The sequence below is a fragment of the Terrapene carolina genome, unplaced genomic scaffold (genome assembly GCF_002925995.2).
Source record: "Terrapene carolina triunguis isolate 2854851 unplaced genomic scaffold, T_m_triunguis-2.0 Scaffold84, whole genome shotgun sequence".
NCBI classification, from domain to species: Eukaryota; Metazoa; Chordata; order Testudines; family Emydidae; genus Terrapene; species Terrapene triunguis.
This window is the reverse complement of record NW_020664435.1, coordinates 9,668,844-9,691,021: the sequence shown is the minus strand read 5'-3', so window position 1 is coordinate 9,691,021 and position 22,178 is coordinate 9,668,844. Positions and strand designations below refer to the sequence as shown.

The window sequence follows — 22,178 nt, the reverse complement described above, 5'->3', positions numbered from 1 at the left end:
CTTATAAATGGAATATGTTCTGTGTCTGTGGCAACCTGTTTGGCCTTTAAATTATCCTTTCTTTTTGTTCTGATTTGATTGTGTAGGAGAGAAGAGAAAGAACACTGAACCTTATTCTCAGGAAGATTCAAAAAGGCCTAGAGTTGTAGGAGATATTCCTATTGAATTGATCAATGAAGTGATGTCAACAATTACCGATCCAGCTGCGATGCTGGGGCCAGAGGTGAGAAATGTACACCTGGCAGTATTGATGGTTCACTTTTGTAACCATTACAACACAAATAGGATAATATAAACTACTAGAATTTAAGGATCCATTATAATTATCATGCCTTGTTTCTCTTTACTTAAAATGAAGGAAAATATTTGGTCTGTTTCTCAAATGAAAGGCATTGTTTGACAGAACAATAAATAGAGAGTCAAAAAAAATCTGTTATATAATATGTACCGCTTACAAAGACACTGATACCAGCGGTAGCAAAGAAATGCTTCAGCAAGTCAGATTGCTCACAGCTTGTTTTACAAGGTACTTTTACTACAGAGCAGTTCTATAATACTGCATTATTAATTGCAGATGTTTCATATTTTCTCTTGTTACTTTAAGACATGGGTGAAGTTGGTACAAATCTTGTAGCAGAATATTAGATTCAGATTTGAAACTTCTGCCAATCACAGCAGGGCTGATTTTTTCTTTAGTGAATATGTAGATGTGCTGAGGCTCAAAAATGAAACAACTTCTTTGCTTTTTCTCCTATAGCTTTTTCCTTAACTGAGGGGGGACCCGAGAGACTGAATTGCATTCTACCCATTTTCTACATTAGCATACACACCACAACATTGCACACATTTTTGGTTTGCATTGCCGGCTCTTCCTTCTCCTCACTCTCCTCCTGATTATCTTTTGCCAGTCTTTCATATTTGCCAAGTTTCAGCCAGAGGCTGCGGAAGATTTGGAGCTTTTACAAGGTTCTTACCCAAATTTTGTAATCTGATTGATGGGTATGTTCATTGTGAATGTTGGGACAATCAGGACGCAGGGCCTGGCAGTGACTGGATGCTCAGCAGCTAAACTTTGCTCTGGAAAGCAAACAATGCATGGAAGTCTGGTCGAGTGCAAAATAAAAATTACTGTGGGCACAACTGTAATTGGTGACAATCCTATGTCTGTAGTGTGTTAGTTCCAACTATGCAAATAAGTATGTGGGTTTTCCCAGACAGCATTAGAAATATTTTAGTATTCAAAAACTATCTTTAACCTTTCTTTTCTTTTCTTTTTATCACATTCTAAAGGATAGGTGGTTGGGAGTACTTCAGGCTTGTTTACTATGAGTAACTATGATGAGCTTTCATTACCTGTTCATTTAATTCACCATGATAAAGCTAAAAATTTAAAAACAAAATATAGCCACAATTTTAATAGGACCCACAAAAAGTATTTTTTCCAGTATTGCTAGAGTAGCAATTAACAGATACTATTTTCAGACTTCCTCAGTAGATGCCAATGTAAAAGCAAAAACGTTTGGGCATGGTAAGGTGTTATACAAGTAGAAGTTGCTAAACAAATTGGCTGTATTAATTTCCACTCTATTCAGATATAGACACACAATTGCCAGATTTTAGAAGCAAAATTTAGAAGGAAATGAAATGTTGTTTTCAAATTCTTAAGATAGTTGTGTAATCATGGAAAGTAATAAAATCAAAACTCTGTCAGGCTTATTGGCAGAGTTACTTTTTATTTAATACACAGAGGCAGCTCTGTTTGTAAAAGGATGAATGGGAGACTTGGAACATTTCTTGATTGTCCTGTTGATAGATGTGAGATTAAGACAATATCTCCTCAGACTCTCTCAAATGTATTTTTGTTCCCCTCTTGCACGACACAGACTAACTTTCTGTCAGCACATTCAGCCCGGGATGAAGCAGCAAGACTAGAGGAGCGTCGGGGAGTGATTGAATTTCACGTAGTTGGAAATTCCCTGAACCAGAAGCCAAACAAAAAGATTATGATGTGGCTAGTTGGCTTACAGAATGTATTCTCCCATCAGCTACCCAGAATGCCAAAGGAGTACATTACACGCCTGGTTTTTGATCCGTTAGTATCTTCTTTCTGATGTATGAGAGTCTGTAATGTGCGGTAGATAGACAGGAAAGGATCAATTTACAGGACAAAAAGGACAGAAAGCATGTCTGTTCTATGCTTGCTTTATTATTTCAAACAGAGATTGAGCCTGGCAAATATATTGGGTTGCTACTTTCCAAATTTACTTAATATAGATATCATCAGAAGGTGTGAGAAATCTGGAAATAATCTTTATTTTTGCTGTTATAAAAGTTAAAGATTAATAGCACTGGTTATTGGCTAGTGCAGGGAATGGATGCAGTGCAAATTTTCCAGACCTTGAAGTTTGCAATAAAATTCTTGAACCTTGCCATAAACAGTTATGAAGGGTTTACTGATGGCAGTCTTGTCCTTTTAACTGCTAGCACATGGTGTAAGTGCTGCTGAAATGGATATTTCTTCTGGTTTTTGCATACTTTTGAGAATAGGTGCTTAGCAATACCTATAATAATTGACTGCCTGATCACCTATGCTGGAAATTGATCACTTAAGCTATGTAGAATGCACACAGGGAATCAGGCATCTGGTAGTAAAGGCTGAATGTCCTGAAGGTCTGTTAATCTCTTATTTAGCCAGGGTAAAGTCATGATAAGAAATGCAACATAACTGTATAACTTATAGTGACAAAGGCAAGAAAACTCTTTGAGGCTTTTTACAGTAGATGCAGAACATGATGTTAGTTAAATCAGCAACTGTTCTATAGATACAAGCAATTGGTTTAGACATTTATAATTGCTTTTGGAAAGCAAAGAATAAATTTCTGAGGGAAAGATGGCACCTGTGCTATGCCCATGAACTAAGGCTGTCATTATTTTATGCATTCAGAAAACACAAGACCCTTGCATTAATAAAAGATGGTCGTGTGATTGGTGGTATCTGTTTCCGGATGTTCCCATCTCAAGGATTTACGGAGATTGTTTTCTGTGCTGTGACTTCTAATGAACAAGTCAAGGTAAAGACAATATTAGAAGTGGATTTATTGTACAGTTGATTAAGTCTATTTGAGTTCTGCGGGGCCAGAACTCACTAATGGATCATAGTCATAATTTTAGAATCATCTTCTCACTTCCCTTTCCTGTTCAGGAATACTTGGCGATATATTTAACACACAAAGCAATTCAACTGCCTAAAAATGTTATAGATCTGAGGACCACCCCCTTCAGAATAATTAAAAACATCTTCCATCAACACACTAATCTGTTGGCTCCCGTTATTGGGCTCTTTACTCTGTAGTCTTCACTGACTGGCCTTATATCAGCTTATTTTAACATTCACAGTTGAATGAAAATGGGCATTCTGCTTGTGAGGCAGTAATGCTATGGACCACAGCCTTAAATCACTTAAATTAACAATACCATTTTTAAAAAGTGGGCACATTCTTGCATCTGGCATGCTGAATAATTCTACCAGTGTGTACTTGAAGGGTATTTAAATGTTAGGCCATGTCTACACTATGGGCATTATAGTGGCACAGCTAGGATGCCGTAACTATGCTGCTGTGGCACCCATAGTGTAGACGCGTCCTAGAGTGACAGAAGGGGAGTTTCCATTGCCATAGACACTCCACCTCCCCAAGTGACGGTAGCTAGATTGATGGAAGCATTCTTCTGTTGACCTAGCTATGTCTGTACCAGGGGTTAGGTCAACACAGCTATGGAGCTCAGGAGCGTGGATTTTTTGATGCCCCCGAGCACCGAAACTATATTGACCTAAATTGCCTGAAGAATGAACCTCTCTGCTTAAAGAATGAAGAGTGTAAAAGTACAGAACCAGATTTCCTTTTAACAGAGGATTTCAGGTGAATCAAAATTATGGCTGTTTGATTTCAACCTCTTGCCTTTAGATGGTGCTGTAGCTGTATATTCAGTCAACTGTGTTTATAGATGAGAATGAAACTAATTTGGAGTTCACATCACAGAGTTGGCAGAAGTTATGTGCTACATGCAGGCTCTTGGAAACAAAGAGCCAGGGTGGAGGAATAGCAGAGTGGGAGTTGAATGCTTTTACAGCCTTAAGTATCTTCCCTCAGTCTTGGATTCACTAAACTCCAGATTTAGATCACTCTCTTAGCTGGCGGTCTGTCACAAGGGCATTCATCCAGCATTTCAGCAGATTTGAACAATAAAATATAACAGTCCAGACATGTATATTTCTAAGACTAAATAAATAGAAAAATGTGTGTTCAGTGTTTCATGGCTTTTGCTGTTTTAGTACAAAGTTGTGCTGACACACTTTGTGTAACAGTTCTGCTGGGGTAGCCTTTCAAAAAAACAAACAAAAAGGCCAACTGTCAAAAGTAGCTGCTTAAACAATACATGCATGGGCACTTTGGTGCACAATTATCAATTTTACACTCTTGGGTGCCTGTTAACATACATATATATTTGAGATAACTACATCTGAAAACTGGGCTTCCCGTGTTCCTTTCTGTGGAAGGTGGCCAGCGCCAGCAGCTCACTCAGAAAATGTTTACAAATGGATCTTAGGAAGTGTTTTTCAGCAAGAAGAGGCAATCTTTATGAACTTTCAGATAGCTGGACTAAGTAAAATGGAGGACAATTTTTTTTTTAAAATTTAGCTTTTGAAAGTTGAAACAGTTTTGAAGTAGCTGCATGTGACATCTATGTACAAAATGTGCATTGTAGCTTGCATGTCTTAATTTCTCTGTATGAATATTCAGCTGCAGAAGTTTTTGTGAGAATGAATACAATTTGAATAAATGAAGAAATAAATTTACATAAAATAAGATAGCTAAATTAAAAATCATCTCTAGGACAAAATATTCCAGGTATATGTAATTGCCACCGTCATTATCAGAATTACTTAAAAAAAAATTCCTTAAAGCCTCAGATGTGACATTGGGTTGGCTGGCAGACAAAATAATTTAGAACTCTTGCAATGGGTCACTAAACTTGTGACCAGAGAATGATGGGCACTGAAAATGTCATAGTGTATGTCTATACTGCATTTAAAAACCCGTGGCTGGCCCATGCCAGGTAGCTTGGGCGAAGGGGCTGTTTAATTGTGGTGTAGATGTTCAGGCTCAGGCTTCAGCCTGGGCTCTAGGACCCAGCAAGGTGAGAGGGTCCCAGAGCTTGGGCTGCAGACAGAGTCTGAATGTCTACACTGCGGTTAAACAACCCCTTAGCCTGAGCCTTGCAAACCAGAGTCAGCTGGCATGGGCCAGCTGCGGGGGGCTAATTTCAGTGTAGACAGACCCATAGTCTCTAACTTACTGTTTGGATTGTTCTGCTACAGAGAAATAAGCTTGACTAGCACTTACATCTCTAGTTTTTAGGTAAAAATGATTTTTCATTACATTTTTATCATGGTTTCTCCTATTTAAATTAAACCCTTGTGAATTTAGAATTTGAACACTGAAAATCCCTTTATGGTGAGCACATCGTAGAATTCTAAAGAACTTTTGGGACCCCTCAACAGTCCGTCAGTTGTCAAATCACGTATTTGATACCTGTCGTACTCTTGGAAGGGTGAAACAAGTATCTTAGTAGCTTACTTAAATTTCAGAAATATGCAATTTAGGATATAATCTGGGGTTGTAATTTGAAATGTGAAATCTGTAAAAGGGCCCCAAACTTTTAAAGGGTAGCCACTGAGAATAAGTTGATGCACAGGTATTATACCCCACAGTGACAGGCTTTTCAAGCATGTGTCATTATTAAGTATTCTGTATTCAATTTCCAATATTTATTTATTCCTGATATAATTTTGTTGCCGTTTTCCAGAGGCTATTAAAGATAGTGAATGTTGTACTTTCCATTTTGTAATTTATTGCTCTATCTCGTGTCAAAGCATAAGAAGTCTCCCAACCTTCCAATGAAATAAGGAGACCCCAGATATGTTTCCCAGACATTTTTAAAAGACTCCAGTTTTGTATCCATTGCCTCAATAATTGCAACATAAGCAGGAATGATTAATTCAGTTACATTGTGCGCAGTTAGCATAAAATACTCTGTCTCATTAGTGGGTTTAGTGTGTATCAGTTCTTTTTCATCACAAGAGAAAAAGAATAGGACAGTTTAGAAATGTAAATAGCATATTTATTTTCTGTAGGATTATTCACTTTTAGCTACATTATTGCATAAATCTATTTCTGAATGAGATTGGGAATTGTTTTATTTGGAGTCAGAGGACATCTTTATTCATTGTTTATTAATTTATATTGTGATAGTGCCTAGAGACCCCAATCAGAGATCAGGCCTCCACTGGGCTCGGTGCTTTGCACATATAATAAAAAGATGGCACCTGCCCCAAAGAGCCTACAATCTTAGCATGTGATGAAAAACAACAGGTGGGTAAAACGAACAAGCAGAAGGGTAAGAGGACAAGGTAGCAATGAAACAATCATGATTACCATAATAAACAGCATTCTTAGTACATCAACTGCCTAGCCATTACAAAGTGTTTTGTAAGTGACATGACCAAAGTAAGTCTTAAGGAAGAATCTGTTTCTCAGATACATCATTGTAGCATCCGAACACCTTTAGCTTTGTTAGTCCCCAAGGTTGTGACTCTATATGTTGTATTTAAGTTAAATATCAAGTATATATAGCTATATTCACCTTGAATTACAACTACCTGAAAAAATTACCTCTAGATCAACACTCTACTCCCCAAGAGAGTTGAGGTTGTTTCTTTTAGATCAAAAGTGAATCAATAACTAGAAGCTATGACATTCTGTGTCCTCCATTGGGTCACAGATGTGACCTTCCACGTATTTTAAATAGTTCAGTCTTTAATCCTCTCTAAATTATGAACCTGAGGTCCTTGAGTACAGCTCTGGAGAAATACTCCCTTCAAAGAACAGCCCTCCCTCCATAGCTTCTAATACATGTAACACCAAAAAGGTTTTCCTCATGAGATGAATTTCCTTAACTATTTCCACATAGGGTTATGGAACTCACCTAATGAACCATCTGAAAGAGTATCACATCAAACATAACATTCTCAACTTCCTCACGTATGCAGACGAATATGCAATTGGCTACTTCAAGAAACAAGTAAGTCAGCCCAAGAAAAGTCTTCAGCCAGTTTAAGACATTGAAATGTAGAAATATTACGGCCGTGTCTACAGTTACAAGCTTACAACAGCACAGCTGTAAGAGGATTTGTATAGCTGCGTTATGTTGACGGCAGAGAGCTCTCCCATTGACATCATAAAACCAGCTCAACAAGTGGTGGTAGCTGTGTTGGCGGGAGAGCTTCTCCTGCTGACATAACCCTGTGGACACGAGCACTTATGGTGGCAAAACTTGTGGCACTCGGGGGTGGTTTTTTTGCACCCCCCGAGTAACAAAAATTTTGCCAACATAAGTGCTAGTATAGGTATGGCCTAAGTAAAATGTATTAGCAGCTGTGTAAAATGTGTAGTCTCTTTTTATTTTAATGTACAAAATATGTTCTGTGTTAGCCAAAGTTAAGGTACTATCTTTATAGAACAGTGTATTTTGAAGGAAAAATGTGAATATATTTGCAGATTACATAATACTCTCAATTAAGTGTTAAAAAAGTCACAGCTGAACTTGGTTAAGATAAATTCAGACTTTCTGATTTCCTAATTGTATGTTAAAAAGCTGTTACTAGTTGCATGCTCTTAATAAATCACTATTTTTGGAAGGAGTTTGAGGTAGGACAGATGTATGTGGGAATACAGTATTCTTACCACACTGAACAGAAATAGATTTAGCGCCTTATCTTGTATCTCTTTTGTGCTCACAAATCACATAATCACAGTGAGTTATGCCAGCAGAAAATTTTAGTCTAGTGTATGGTGACTTTGTGTTTTAATCTTACTTTGATCCTTCTTTAAAATACATACTAAATAAGAAGTCAGTTCAGCACTGAAGCACCAGTCCTGTTTTGGGTCTGCTACCATGGACCCATACACAGTTCTGTAACTTCAGTGTGAATCCATGTGAGTATGAATCCATGTTATCACAGACCCAAATGCAGAATTGGCGCCCTATATTGGCAAATTTAAACAAAAACAAAATAAGTCAGATTCCGCTAGTCTAAGAAAATCCATAAGGAAGTGGCCAAAGGGGAGAAAAACTTCCCCCCTCATTGTTTCATCAGAGAATTGTGGGGGTTGCCCTCCTATAGTACGTGTGGGTGTGGTGGGGTGTTCTGTCCCCAGTACCTGCAGATTTTATGAGATCTGTATGCTCTAACCTCTGGAACTTTCTTTGGTTTTATATTTTGTTTTTTATTTTTTGCACTTGATTTTTATGGGGGGGGGGAGTTGGCTGATTTGGTTTTGTTCTTTTGGGGCACAATGCAGCAGCCTTACTTAGGGAAAACTTTCATTGACTTCAACAGAAGCCTTGCCTGACTAGTGACTGCAGGATTGAGACCCTTTAATGTAATGTTGAAATAGAGCTGAAAGTTGCCTTCATACTCATCTATAAACATCTTACTTAGAATAAAAAACTGTGTGTCTCCCCGCCTCCCCCACAACATAACTGGTTACACTTTGGAGTTTAGTTTCTACTTCTGATATGGGCCATGATCCTGCATGCGAGTAACTGACTACTTGTGTGTAAAGCTACTTATCTTCTAACTAGGGCCATGGTCTGTATCTCTTTCTCTATATTTTTGGTGTTTTGACAGTGTAATGAATCTGATTGTAATTCATAATTGGTTTTTCAAGTAATGTGAATGTAAAAAGAAAATTGCATTGTATCAGTTTGAGTTTATCATTTCTTAGGGTTTCTCCAAAGATATTAAAGTACCAAAAGCAAAATATGTTGGCTATATCAAGGATTATGAAGGAGCCACTCTAATGGGATGTGAATTAAATCCAAGAATTCCCTACACTGAATTTTCTGTCATCATTAAAAAACAAAAAGAGGTAAATAATTAAATAAGATATTGTTTAATATTAACACTGTTTTAAAAAACCCTACACATTTAAAATGGCTTATATAAATATTTCTAGAACACTTTAGTCAGCACTCAGACATCTATCCCCTTTCATGCCCATATCTGGTATTCAAAATCTCTCACAAGCCATTTTTAAAATTAATTAAAACCTATATTTTATTCTGGCCTTAAAATTATCATAAATTTACCATCTCTCAGGCATAAATTCTCCTTTCCTACAGTTAACATTGAAGAAATTATTGATGTATTACTGATGTCACAAAATGAAATTACTCATTCTGGGTGAGCAGATGTGTGAAATGTTGTGAGGTTGCTTTAATTATTTTTCAAATGGTTTTTTTAAAGTATTTGATTTACATAATCATTATTGCAGCATTCATTAATGGTAACTTTGAGTGGAAAGTTCTTATTTATATCCTTTAACTAGTTCACAATTTTTTCACACAAAGATCCTGGTCCAGCAAAACATTTTAGCATTAAAGTGACAGTTAAGCACATGCTTAAATACTTTTCTGAAATGTGGTCCAGCTGGGTAGCCGATGAAACAGAAATGTTCACAAATATGTTTCTTTAAAAAGCACAAGGCTACTGGGTCCTTCTGTGATGGAGTCAGATCTTGTGATTTCAGTTTTAGTTTGTAAAATAGTGTTTGTGTCAAGCAGCCATTTCCTTTTAACAGGAGAACATCCTGACTGAACAACAGCCTGCTCTGTTTGACAGAAGCTGTTTCCCTTATTAGCCTTCCAAGTTCCAGTTGCTATTAATTGCATTACCTCAAAGGCAGAATTATTTTAAAAGATGAATGGAAAATGCAGTCTGTTCTTAGAGAACAGAGAGTCAAAACAACTGATTCTGGCCTTCATTTTTTTTAAAATCTCTCCTGATGCCTGTGTGTCTTAAATCTCACACACATTCTGTCTCACTTCCTTTTACTTTCTACAGTTGATGCCAAGTAAAACAACTTTTTGTAAAAAATTCAGTCTTTCCGAGCACATTAGGTTCCTGGACATCATTTAGAAACCAAAGTTGCATGTGTACTTAATAGCTAATTTGGGGATCCTTCAAGTACTAACGCTTGTAATATATCTATAATAGATCAAAATGAATGGAAATTTAAGATCTAAATCATGAAAACATCATAGTTTTTTCCTTACCATTGTTTCTTCCTTTATGTGTGTATTTAAGTATAAGGAAAGATAATGTGAATAACTATAGTCATCCCATCTGATTGTAGTAGTATATTTCGTGACATTGAACTACCTGTATCTATTTAGATTTCTCTCACGTTTTGCCCTTCTGAGCAAAAAGTTCTTCTCCGCAGTAGCTAACTTTCAGCATCTCAGGGCAGCTTGAATTTGACACATATGCTGTGTCTTGCAAAACATATTTTTGAGCTAATCAGGCAGCCAGATGAAATTTCAGATTTCTTCTCAATGTAGGTGTCTGTAGGCTATATGGTTTTTTTTCTCCCCTCAGAAAATTGAGCCCAAGGATAAAATTTGCAAAAGCTTCTAAATACCATTTTCAAAAGTGACCTGATCTGCACACACATTTTGTACTGATTTCTGTTAGAGGTGTGATCTTTTTCCCCCCAGAGTAGTTATGCTTGAACATCTCTGGTGTGGGTGCAGTTATAATGGTATAAAGATGCCATATGCCAGAATAGCTTATTCCCCTTCCTACATGGGGATAAACTATTCCGGTATAAGCACCTTCATACCGGTATAATTGTAGCCATACTACAGGAGTTGTACTACTTTATCTATACCAGTATTGTTAAAGTATACAACTTTTGTGTGTAGACAAGCCGTTAATCACCCTTAAGCCTATTTTCAAAGGTGACTTAGACACTTAAGTCATTTAGGTGCTTCTGAAAATTTTACCCCAGGTCTGGTTGCTTAGTTATTTTATGTCAGGTTTATTTTATGGGTTTTTCACTAGTCGCCTTTGTTTAAAATGTTTCAAAGGAAGTTGAAGTGTCTCAGTTTGAAATAGTTTGAAATGCTCCATATCCTGATTTTTCTAGTTCTGTCAGCTTGTACAGAATTTAAGCTTCCATTTAAAGAATTGGGTTATACTCCTGTGGCTGCAAAGAAGAAGGTTCTGAATGTGAACCAACACACTGCTGTTTGGCATAGTCTGTAAATAAAGAAAAAACAATAGTTCTGGGAGGTATGAAAAATCCCAAATCACCTTGATGACTCGTTGTCTTTGAAGTCTAATTAACATGCTTAAATGTCAACATTAACTATTCCACCATTCATTTCTTCTGTAACATCCAGTAATTCTGGGATTGTGGGTGGAGTGTGAGGATATCACCACTTCCTTCTAACTTGGCTTTTGCAACATGCTGGTGGACTAAGCCTCTGGTGTAGCCCGTACTGTAGTTCTTTGGCATTTTATCAGGTGTGTCAAAAATCTGAATTTTTTTGAGAGAAAAATAGTAAAGGATGAGTCTTTAGAAATCTCAGGGGGAGGGAGGGTGGTGCTGGTGGTTTTGTTTTTGAAGAAAATTCTCTCCCCCATTATTAAAGGAAAACTATTGTAATGTAAAAGATATTGTGATTTCCAACTAATTAAAAAGATAAGTAAATAACCAATATTAAGTGTCCTAAATGTATAAAAGAGCAATTAAACAGGAAGCAGTCATCTTGACCGTGACATGTTTGAGAGAAAAAGCATAGCTAAGCATTTTAATGTACATCAAGAGCAGAAAACCAAATTACTTTGAACTGAGGTAACCAAAGGGAAAAATCTGGAGTATAAACAGTATTTTCATTTAGTAAAACATTTGTTGACGGGGTCAATCCTGCGTTCTTTATGCACCCAAAATGCTCACTGATTTTAATGGGACTCTGTGAGATCAGGGTCCTGTTATGTTTCTCACTGCCACAGTTTTCTTTAATGTCCTACCACTTCGCCTTTGAGCCAGTCAACTACTTTCCTTGACTTTCAAAACTAAAACGGTCTCCCCCGCCTTCTCTGCAATATTATTACAGATCATTAAAAAGCTGATCGAAAGGAAACAAGCGCAGATTCGAAAAGTCTATCCTGGCCTTTCCTGCTTCAAAGATGGAGTACGACAGATTCCTATAGAAAGCATTCCTGGAATTAGTATGTACCAACCTCCCTTTATAAATGCGGAGCTACATCAAAACAGCCAAGGCCCAAGATTAGAGAAATTTGAATTTGCCAAGTATTGTCTTTTTAATAGGATTCAATTATCTAGGTTTGTTAATCTCATATAAGACAGGCTGGATCTGTTTCTAGTACCATTATTCACTTCTGGCTTAGAGACTTCCCTAAGGTATTCTAGTGTAGTGCTTCTCTACATACATTTATTTAATTCTGCCCCCTTTGTTTTGCTTCACAGTGCAATCGGCATTTTCCCTCTGAGTTCATCTTACGTTTACAATCCTAGACCGCAATACAGTTCTGTATTAAATAGATACTTATTTGAATGAGGGCACAACAATGCTACAACCAATTATTTTTTCAGTTGTCTGTGTAATATATTTTATGTCCATAAGAAATTATTGTGTTGAATCATTTTTACATCTATTTTCTTTACATAGAAGAGGCTGGATGTAATGATAAAAGATGGTAAAGAATTTTTAAAAAACAGTGCATTCCTTGTAGAGCATGTTACAGCATACTTGAGTGTGGTATGTAGGAAATTAGATTGGGTGGGAGCTAGAGTGCTGTAGTTTTATTAGGATTAGTCTTTAGAAAGCTTTTTATTGAGGGAGTACTGTAATTTTATTAACATTTTAGATTCATATTAATTTCAACCTGAAGTAGTTCTCATGTAATGTTTAATTTTGTTGGTGTGCAGGAGAGACTGGCTGGAAACCAAGTGGAAAAGAGAGAGGGTAAGTACTGCTTGGACAAAGGATAATGATGAAGCAGTTTGGGAATCCTTTGAGAACAAACGTCTCTAAACTGAGTAACTTTGAAATATTTCTTTCCATCTATCACAAAACGGAGATAACTACTCGGCTGTAGAATAGCTCTTGGGTCTTATTTTTCCATTAATGATAAAATGTTTTAAGTTTGTGAGTTGCTCTTATGTAAGGTGTAGCATTGTAGAAAATGAACATAAGAGATAAAGCTTATCTTCTTTGTTAATATTTTCTTTCAAGTAAAGAACCCAAAGATCCAGATCAGCTTTACAGCACATTAAAAACCATCCTGCAGCAGGTGAAGGTGGGTATTAGTTTTAGTTTACCTACTTTAAAGATTTTGAAATGATTTCCAATATGGAGTTTCCATATTAGATACCTTACTTTTTTCTTTACCAAAGAGCCATCAAAGCGCTTGGCCCTTCATGGAACCTGTGAAGAGAACAGAAGCTCCTGGATATTATGAAGTTATAAGGTTTCCCATGGGTAATGCCATTAACATTTTTAAAGTATAAACTTAAAGATCTCTCTAGCTGGAGACATGTGAGACAAGTATAATCAAGATTTATTGTTACAAACATTTTCTAATGTATTGCTTGCAGTGCGATAGTTTGCAACTCAGCAGTGGCAAAAATATATTGCTATCAGTTGAAATGTATGAATAGCTTGTAACCTCAGTGAAGCATCTATATTATGCACTCCTGTAAGAAAACACAAAATATTACAGTACCTGAGAGGATCCCAGCAACCTCTTAACCGGGTCTATCCCAGCACCTTTTAGCTGACTGTATGGGTTAAGAGACCTGTGAAGATATGATCTCACATGAAGGGTAATTTGCCATTGCATATTTTGTTGTATATTTTTATCTAACTTGTTAAAAAACCCAGAGACAAAATTTCCAGACTCACCTAAGTGACTCAGAAGGCTAGGTCCTATTGTCCGGCTGTGCTGGAAGAAAGACAGGAGGCAATGGGTGTGGTTCCATTAGGCCAAAACTTCGTTCATTTGAAATATCTGGGAGTACCCGGCAGTAAATTGTACAGTGCACTCATTCTTTCCTTAGTCATTTCCGCATAATACCCAGGCATCATGCTGCTGGGACCTCTCCACTCTCCCCTCACCTGAGGTGAAGGGGAGTTATGAAAGGAGGGAGGTCAAGATATGCAAGACAAAGGAGCCTCAAACCCCCTTCCTCAGCTCCCTTAAGGGATGCTTTCCTTCAAACCCTTTTCTAGTCGATTTTATCCAGTAACTGTGTCCCTTCCATACTGATTACCTGCACTGGACATCTGCTCAGGGCCGGCGCAACCCATTAGGCAACCTAGGCGGTCGCCTAGGGTGCTGCGATTTGGGGGGCGGCGACCGCGGCGGTATTTCGGCGGCGGGACCTTCCACCGCCTCTGTGGGGGGGCGGCATTTTGGGGCGGGACTGGCGGCACTCCAGCATCTGCTGCAAGTTTTATGTACCAGGTTGCAACATTATAACCTACCCCCTGTGCCCCACTGGGTCCCAGACCTGCTGTGGGGAAGGCAAAAAAAAAACAACCCACCATAAAAGAGGGCTTCTCTGCAACTGGCTGGGTATAAATACCTCCTCCTCCGCCCCCTCCACCCCACTTTTCTGGTCAGCAGGAAGGGCAACAGAGTGATGGTCTCTTGACTTGGCCCCAGCTATGCCCTGCCCTCCTGTCCGTCCCTCCTCCTCACTCATTTAACTTGTAATTTAAATTTAAATCAAGTGCTTGTTTCAGTTTAAGCTCAGCACATGTGCTAATTTATCATAACCAGTCTTACAACATTTTTATTTTGAGATCTTGAAAATCACTGTGTGTGTTTTCTATGGCCCAGCTATTGTTCGTGCTTCTATTGCAACACAACTGCTAATGAGAAAAAAATGAATTTTTACTTTGCCTTTGCTATGCTGTACAATCATATATAGTGATTCCATCCTGTTCTAAACAAATGCTTATTTGCTTTCTGGCACCACAGAACTAAAACTGAATCAAACTCTGCATTCATTGCCTTACAAATCATTCCTCCCTCTCTTACTGCTTCCAGTCATGGTATTTTCTCTTGTGATTGGAGAACAAACACAACTTCATTGAGGCCACTGTCGGTATCTCTGTGAATCAGTCTGTAGGGCATAGAAAGTCCTCTGTTCGGCTACACTGGAAGGACAAGAAACACTGGATGTGGTTTAATTTAGGCTGCAACTTTATTACAACTGGCTGGGTGCACCCAGCAGATAAAAGTGTACAGTGCAGGTAACTCTATGACTATTTCAATATCTACATAGGGTGTGGGGGGGAGGGCTTCCGTCAGCCGCCCCCCCCCTTTCATCTTTCAACTGGCTGCTGGGTCCTTACCATCCTCCCACCTCAAATGAGGGTTAAAGTGGGCTCTAAGGGGTGGGGGTGTTGGCTCCCTGCCATGCCAGTCAGAGAGTAAAAGTGGGCTATCAAGGGGGGGAGTGGTTGGCTCCCTGTCGTGCCAGTCATAGGCGCCTCCCCTTCTGCTCCACCCCCATTTCCACTCCTTTAACAAACACCTCCTTCAAATCCTTTACCAAACCATACATCTGATAACTGTATTCCTTCCCTGCAGAGTACGTGCACTGGACGTTCGCCCCAGGCTTACAGAATGAGTTGTGACATCACAGCCTAACTCCTGTTCTATGCTTGCTTCAACTAAGTCCCCACCCCCGCCCCCAAGAATGTGCTGTGGGGAAAGTGAACCCCCCCCCACCACTCTGTCTTGGCCAATCTGGTGGTGAAGGAAAAATTCTTTCCCAGCCCTCCCGCCCCCGTGCCCACAAAAGATCCTAACCAAACTTGGTATTTCACCACTTTTATGGCTGGGAGGGTGGGTGCTTCTCTGCCTGGTCCAGATAAGAGAGCTTTTCCTGCTTGGCTTGCATCTATGTACTCTCCCCCCCCTTCTGGTCACCTGCGGGGGATGAGTCAGTGTGCCCAGGCTAACCTGCTCTGAATCTGCAGCAACGCCCTTAAAGAGGTATAGTGCTTCCCCCAGCAAGCCAGACAATGCCCCTGCCACCACACTCTTAAGGTGTGGTGCGGTCATTCTAAAGAGTAGAGATGCAATACATAGCTTTTCTGTGGAGTCCTCGATTAGTTACTAGGAACATACCCACCATTCTGCCTTAATGATTATTGTACATAACTAATCCTTGCCATATAGGAAGTATATGTATTTGTATAAAATAATAATCACCTTCCAGTATCCTCTTAAAGCAGAGGTATTTCATTTTCTCTTGTCAGTGAAGAAAATGAATGCCATATTGCCATATGGCTGAATATTGTGAACCTGCTTTGTGCACAGAGTTTAGGCCACCATTTACTCAGAACAGTAAGTGGTGATTATAAAGAACACTTACTGCCTGGATTGGATAAATATTATCCTTCATTTTTTTAAATGTTCCGTGCTGTGGATAAAATAAACAAACAATCTCTGTCAGCCTTCATTTTAAGGTGAAGATAAGTTTATCGTCTCAACTAGATCATCCAACACCAAACAACTGAAAGCTCAAGAGTTTTTGATTTGTGAGCCTGCACATTGTACTGTCCTCCTGACTGCCAATATACTGACACTTTAAAAAAATCTTCATGTGATTGAACATATCAACAATGATAAAAGATAAACAGCCCTCAGCTTTGTATTTTTCTTATGTGGGATGAATGTGTTTTGCCAGATTTCTACATCCTTGCGTTATCAAACATAAAACACCCATAATAATGTTTTATTTTTAAAAAGTTCCCGTGCAGCCTAAATTGCAACACATTTTATGGGTTTATAGCCATAGGTTTTCTGACTACATCCAAAGGCAGGTTTTCTCCGAAAGTAGTCCCAAAGATGGATAACTAGCCCGGGTTTATCTGGGTTTCCACTGATATTCCGAGTGCTTTTGCAGCTACTTATTTATCTAAACTTTATCATTTCTAAATGGTGCCTTCTTACTTCATTTAATTTTTTTTCTTTTCACCTGTGGTAGTCCAGGGTGCATGACTAAATGGAAGACACGTCTAGTTTTGCTGGCCATAGCTAGGCTTTGATGATAACGTTCCTGTCAGATGAATGGAAGAATCTACCCAACTGTTGGAGCTAGATTATACTGTTTGATTCCATAAAACAAAAGAGTGTTATGATTAAACTAGTACAACCTGTTAATCTTTTTCTATATGCATCCTTTGTAGAATTAATACCATTTATGTTTTTCCCCAAATCAGTCTGAATCCTAAAGGTACAAATCATCCCCATGTGAGCTGAGCATGAAATTAGCTTGAGGCCTACATTTCACTGTGCTATGGCCAGGCCTGCACACACAAGTTGCGCTGATTTAACTAAATCAGTTTAGACAGATTTAGCTACATCAGTGCAGGGCCATGTGTTAGACCCTTTTAAATTGGTTTAAGAGTGTCATATGTAGTCTTAGGCCAGGTCCACACTAAAAAGTTAAGTCGACCCAGCTACGTCACTCGGGTGTGAAAAATCCACACCCCTGAGCAATGTAGTTAAGCCCACCTAACTCCCAGTGTAGACTGTGCTAGGTCAGCTGAAGAATTCTTTCGTTCACCCAGCTGCCACTCTCGGGAAGGTGAATTAACAACAGTGACAGGAGAACCCCACCGTTTGCTGATGTGAGTGGCTACACAGCAGTGCTGCAGCTGTTCCTCTGTAATGGTTTAAGTGTAGACATAACCTAAGCTAATGTTAGCAAGCAATCAACTTTAGCTAAATCGATACAAAATGCTCTTAATCTGATTTAAGAGTGCCCTCAGAAGGGGATTACATTAATCTAACTAAATCTGTTTCTAAACACATTTACTGATAAATCAGTTCAACTTTTGTCTGACAAGGTCTGAGTCTCCAGAGTGGGAAGGGCTTGACTTGTATGCAGCTGGCATATACTACACGATTCCTAGTTTTTGTGAACTCAAGGTTCAGTGCTGCCAGTATTCCATGTAAGAAACATAGTGTTCCCTTCATTTCTCCAAATACGTATACTCAAGGCCCAGAAAAGAGCCCTAACACTGCTCCAAACTCCTGTGGTGGTAACACATTGCTTTCATGCTTCAGTTCCCTTCCCACCCTCACTTACCCATTTACATGCTGAAATGTCCTCAGTTTGGTGTAACGAACATAGTGGCATACTTTTGTGTTACATTTTTGCATATTCCTACTTATTGTGCACAGTATCTGCTTGTAAATTTGGGGTCACTGGTAGAATTGACTTACATAAAATGTTTTGTATCGGGGGTAGCCGTGTTAGTCTGGATCTGTAAAAAGCAACAGAGGATCCTGTGGCACCTTTAAGACTAACAGATGTATTGGAGCATAATCTTTCGTGGGTGAATACCCATTTCGTCAGTGTTTTATTACTTTTGATAGTGGCTTTGGCTTCTAGAGTCAATGACTTACACATTCTAGTGGCTGTTTTTCTCTTTTTTCTTACAGTACATTTGCCACTAAGAAAGTGGTTTTTCATTATGTGAATTTCTTTCCAGTAGTAGAAAGCTGAGGTCTGACATCATCCTACTGGTATTTTCCCCACTGCCAATAACATTCATGGTCTTCCTTCAAAAACTAGATTTAAGGGCCTTTGGGGATCTAGCTGGAACTTAAAAATGCTATGCAGCTCTGTTTTGACATAGGCAGAACTGTGGCCCAAATAGCAATTTGACAGAAATCTGAAAGGTACACCTAATTTGTGTAGGGGTGTGTGTGTGTATTCACGTGTGTCTGCATTAATTTTTTCTACAATCTAAATACATGTTTGTGCCGTTGATTTAATAATGCATTTCATAAAAATTAAAATAGAGATTCAGCAGAGATTCTTTCGCAGCCAGGAAGTCTGTGTCAGCAATTTTTATTCCTCTCTCTCTTTTCTCCTTCATTTGTATGTTTTATTTAGGTGGATATTTCATTATATTCAACTAAATAAAACATACAAATCAAGGACTTTGCAAATCAAGTTTAGCAACATTTTGAAACTTCTCCCTAAACTGATGTGTGCTTTAGTTATTTGTGGATTGCTCCAGAAAAAGAGACACGAAATCATAGCTCAATGGTTGCTTTGTGTTTGTTACATGCAGACTGTACAAATATTGTTCTACCTAATTGGGAGGAAAAAAACCTGCGAGGAATTGGGATGAAAATGTTGACTGTATACTCAGATAAAGAACCAGTGTTTTAATGACTTTACTCATTTTTAATATATGGAAGAAGATGTCCATTAATTAATGATTTTTGATCAGATTTACTCATTTAATGAAGAAAACAGTGGTAAAAATGGAGACGAAAGTGTTGCTGGATTACTGTCAGAGAGACAATTAAATAGTTTGCTTACCTGTATGGTTGATTTACATTCTGCTAAAGTCAGTAGGAGCTTGCCTTTGTGAGAACTGAGTCAGGATCTCAAGAATTAGCCCCCAAAATGAGCACAGGACAGAAAGCCCACAGTTGTTAGGTGCTAGATAAATGCAGAGTGTTCCAGATTGTTGGAGGTACAACATGATAGGAAGTGGATAAGCCTTTGCCTTTATAGTAGCTGTTACTGAGTTTTTTGCCTCATTGCTATTCATAGGTGGAAGCACGAGTGTCTGTTAGCTGTTTCTTTTGTAGAATGCTGTGCAACAAAACTAGCAAATGGCAGAATGGCTATTTGTGGGTACTCAGCATACCTATTCTTCTTTTCTGAAAGAATTTCACGTTAGTCGTAATTTATGTAGGGCTTGTCTCTTGTTTGGAGAGTCATCTTTTTTGCAGATCAATGGCAGAAGGATGGGTGAAAAAAGCTCATAGTATCTTTATTTCTGCAGGGTCTGATACTATCACGCCACTGTAACGGAGACACGAATGTCATTTTAGGAGCTGTGCATTCTTCTTTAGGGATCTCATGGCTTTACAGTGAATGTGCCAGGATCTCCACTGCGAGCAGTGGATTGTGTGGGCCTTGGCAATGAGTAAGATTTTTTTTCTGGTGCACTGATTAGATATTTTATTAAAATATTATTATTTTTCTTTCATGTTTCTAGAGCCTGGGCTCCAGCACTGCTATGATATAGCTGTGAACTGGAAAAGCATTCTGGCCATCTGGTTATGCCAATGCACACAGAAAGCATGTCACTACCTCAGAATTTTTATATCCAGTACTAGCACCTCCAAAATAGAAACAAGGTTTTAACAAGACCTAGTGTAGAACTATGGATTGCAAGGTCTAGATGTGTGTTGAGTTCATTGATGTGTTTTGTGAGCAAAAATAGTGGAGGACTTTCGTCACTTTGTTTCAAAGCTTCTGAACAGTAGATGGTAAAATACACTTGCTTAGATTGCTGAAAAACAGAAATCTTGTTTCATAAAAACCCTGTATATTTTACTTGGTTTTCCTCCTCATTAAAATATAAAATAGCGTTAGTGATTTACTCTGTGCATAGTATATTACTTCTATGCACTTTTACTTACCATATGTAATAGAGAGATGTGCATTGTTTGCTGAATGGCATATGTTGATTAACCTGATGCTGTTTTTGTTAATGCAGATAGCTAGAAATTACATGGCAGTTTGAACTTTTTATTCACATACTCTAGGGCCTCATCCTTCAAGGTGGTGAGCTCAACTTCTGAGGTTGAGGAGACTCAACGCCTTATAGGATCAGGGCCTTACAGAGACAAACGAGTATCAGGAGAACAGCAAGTATGCCTTAATCTTTAAATTGAAACATTTTAGGTGCTGCAGAATTGCATTCATTGTTAGTGGCAAAGATGCTTATGTGACATAGGGCTTGATCCTTCACTACTATTCAGTTTTGCTATTGACTTCAATGAGAGCAGGATCAGGCCCTAAGGGAATAAAAGTAATTAAGAATAAGTAATTTTCCATTAAAAAAAATGAGCTGATGACAAAGATTGTGTATCCCAAGCACTGTATATGTCTTTAGTATTATAGGAATCAGATTGCTAATCTTTTTTTTCCTGTACAGATCTGAAAACCATGAGTGAACGACTCAAGAATAGGTACTACGTGTCTAAGAAATTATTCATGGCAGACTTGCAGCGGGTCTTTACAAATTGCAGAGAGTACAACCCCCCTGAGAGTGAATACTACAAATGTGCCAATATATTGGAGAAATTCTTCTACACGAAAATTAAAGAAGCTGGATTAATTGACAAGTGACAGTTGTTTCTTTCAACCAATCAGTGTGCCTAATTTATAGGCACAGTATGCTATTCACCTTCATGTAGATTTGGGACTTAATACATATATGTTCAAAAAAACCTCTGTGTATTTTAACTAGCACTTTTAAAAACCCTTTTAGTTTTGCAAACATGTATTATACTGAAGTTACAGAAAATGTTTATTTTATTAAAATGAAGCTTTATAATGTATTTAACATTACTTTAAAACTTCTTTTGCATACATATTTGCAGTATGGTCAAGAATAGGCTTTTTATTGGATATCCCCAAAACTTTCATATGGGAATTTGCACACGTTTGGGGATTTGGAATCAGAAATTCCCATACAATGAATGTTTTAGCTTATCTAATGCAGTATATATTTGAAGAAGTTTTATTTTTTTCCAGTAAAAACAAAACATTAAGGGAAAATTACAATTTAAGAGGCACTGAAATATGTTTTGTCTCTACGTTTCATTGTAGAGTCCTTTATATATATTATTTTTTAAAAGAAACAGTCAGCTAGTTGAGACACTATGAGAGAAAAGCAACTTATTCTGGAAAGGAACTGCTTTGAATCTTTAGGAAAAAATCCTATATAGATGCAAACTTTTCTATGGATTTGGTTTTTGATAAATATCTACCTGCAAATAACTTGTGATTTCATAACCACTATTTAAAAAAAATCATATTGACTTCGCTTATGCAGGACATAAGTTCCCCAAATAACTCAAAAATTGTAGTAGGCATATACTATATGTAGTAGGGATATGTTTTTGATGTACTTCAGTGAACCATTCCATTTCCTGGTCGTTTATTTGATACATTCTTTAGAGTTTCAGACACAGATCATGAAAACTGTTGCTTAAGTACATACAAAAATGTTACCATATCACAGCCTCTAGTTTATGTATTTGCCTATGTGGTAAACTGGATTTTCTACCAAGTTCTACTGTAAACATTTTATTAATTATAATGATATTTAGACCCAGGAGTATATTTAAAAAGTTACACAGCTCATGTTAATACATCATTAAGTATCAAATCAAGCACTTCTGTGTA

The 22,178-nt window shown here is 38.0% G+C and overlaps 1 protein-coding gene across 1 annotated transcript in view; it reads left to right on the top strand.

Moving 5' to 3' along the window:
• KAT2B (lysine acetyltransferase 2B) overlaps window positions 1-21,868 on the top strand; it is a 54,954-nt gene extending 33,086 nt beyond the window's left edge. The window contains exons 9-18 of the mRNA XM_024197360.3: window positions 87-223; window positions 1,884-2,092; window positions 2,945-3,071; window positions 7,030-7,140; window positions 8,847-8,990; window positions 12,022-12,136; window positions 12,858-12,894; window positions 13,165-13,228; window positions 13,326-13,410; window positions 20,923-21,868. Coding sequence (XP_024053128.1) covers window positions 87-223; window positions 1,884-2,092; window positions 2,945-3,071; window positions 7,030-7,140; window positions 8,847-8,990; window positions 12,022-12,136; window positions 12,858-12,894; window positions 13,165-13,228; window positions 13,326-13,410; window positions 20,923-21,116 — 1,223 coding nt within the window. The 3' untranslated portion in view covers window positions 21,117-21,868. The remainder of the gene's footprint in view (window positions 1-86; window positions 224-1,883; window positions 2,093-2,944; window positions 3,072-7,029; window positions 7,141-8,846; window positions 8,991-12,021; window positions 12,137-12,857; window positions 12,895-13,164; window positions 13,229-13,325; window positions 13,411-20,922) is intronic.
• Window positions 21,869-22,178: the final 310 nt, after the last annotated feature.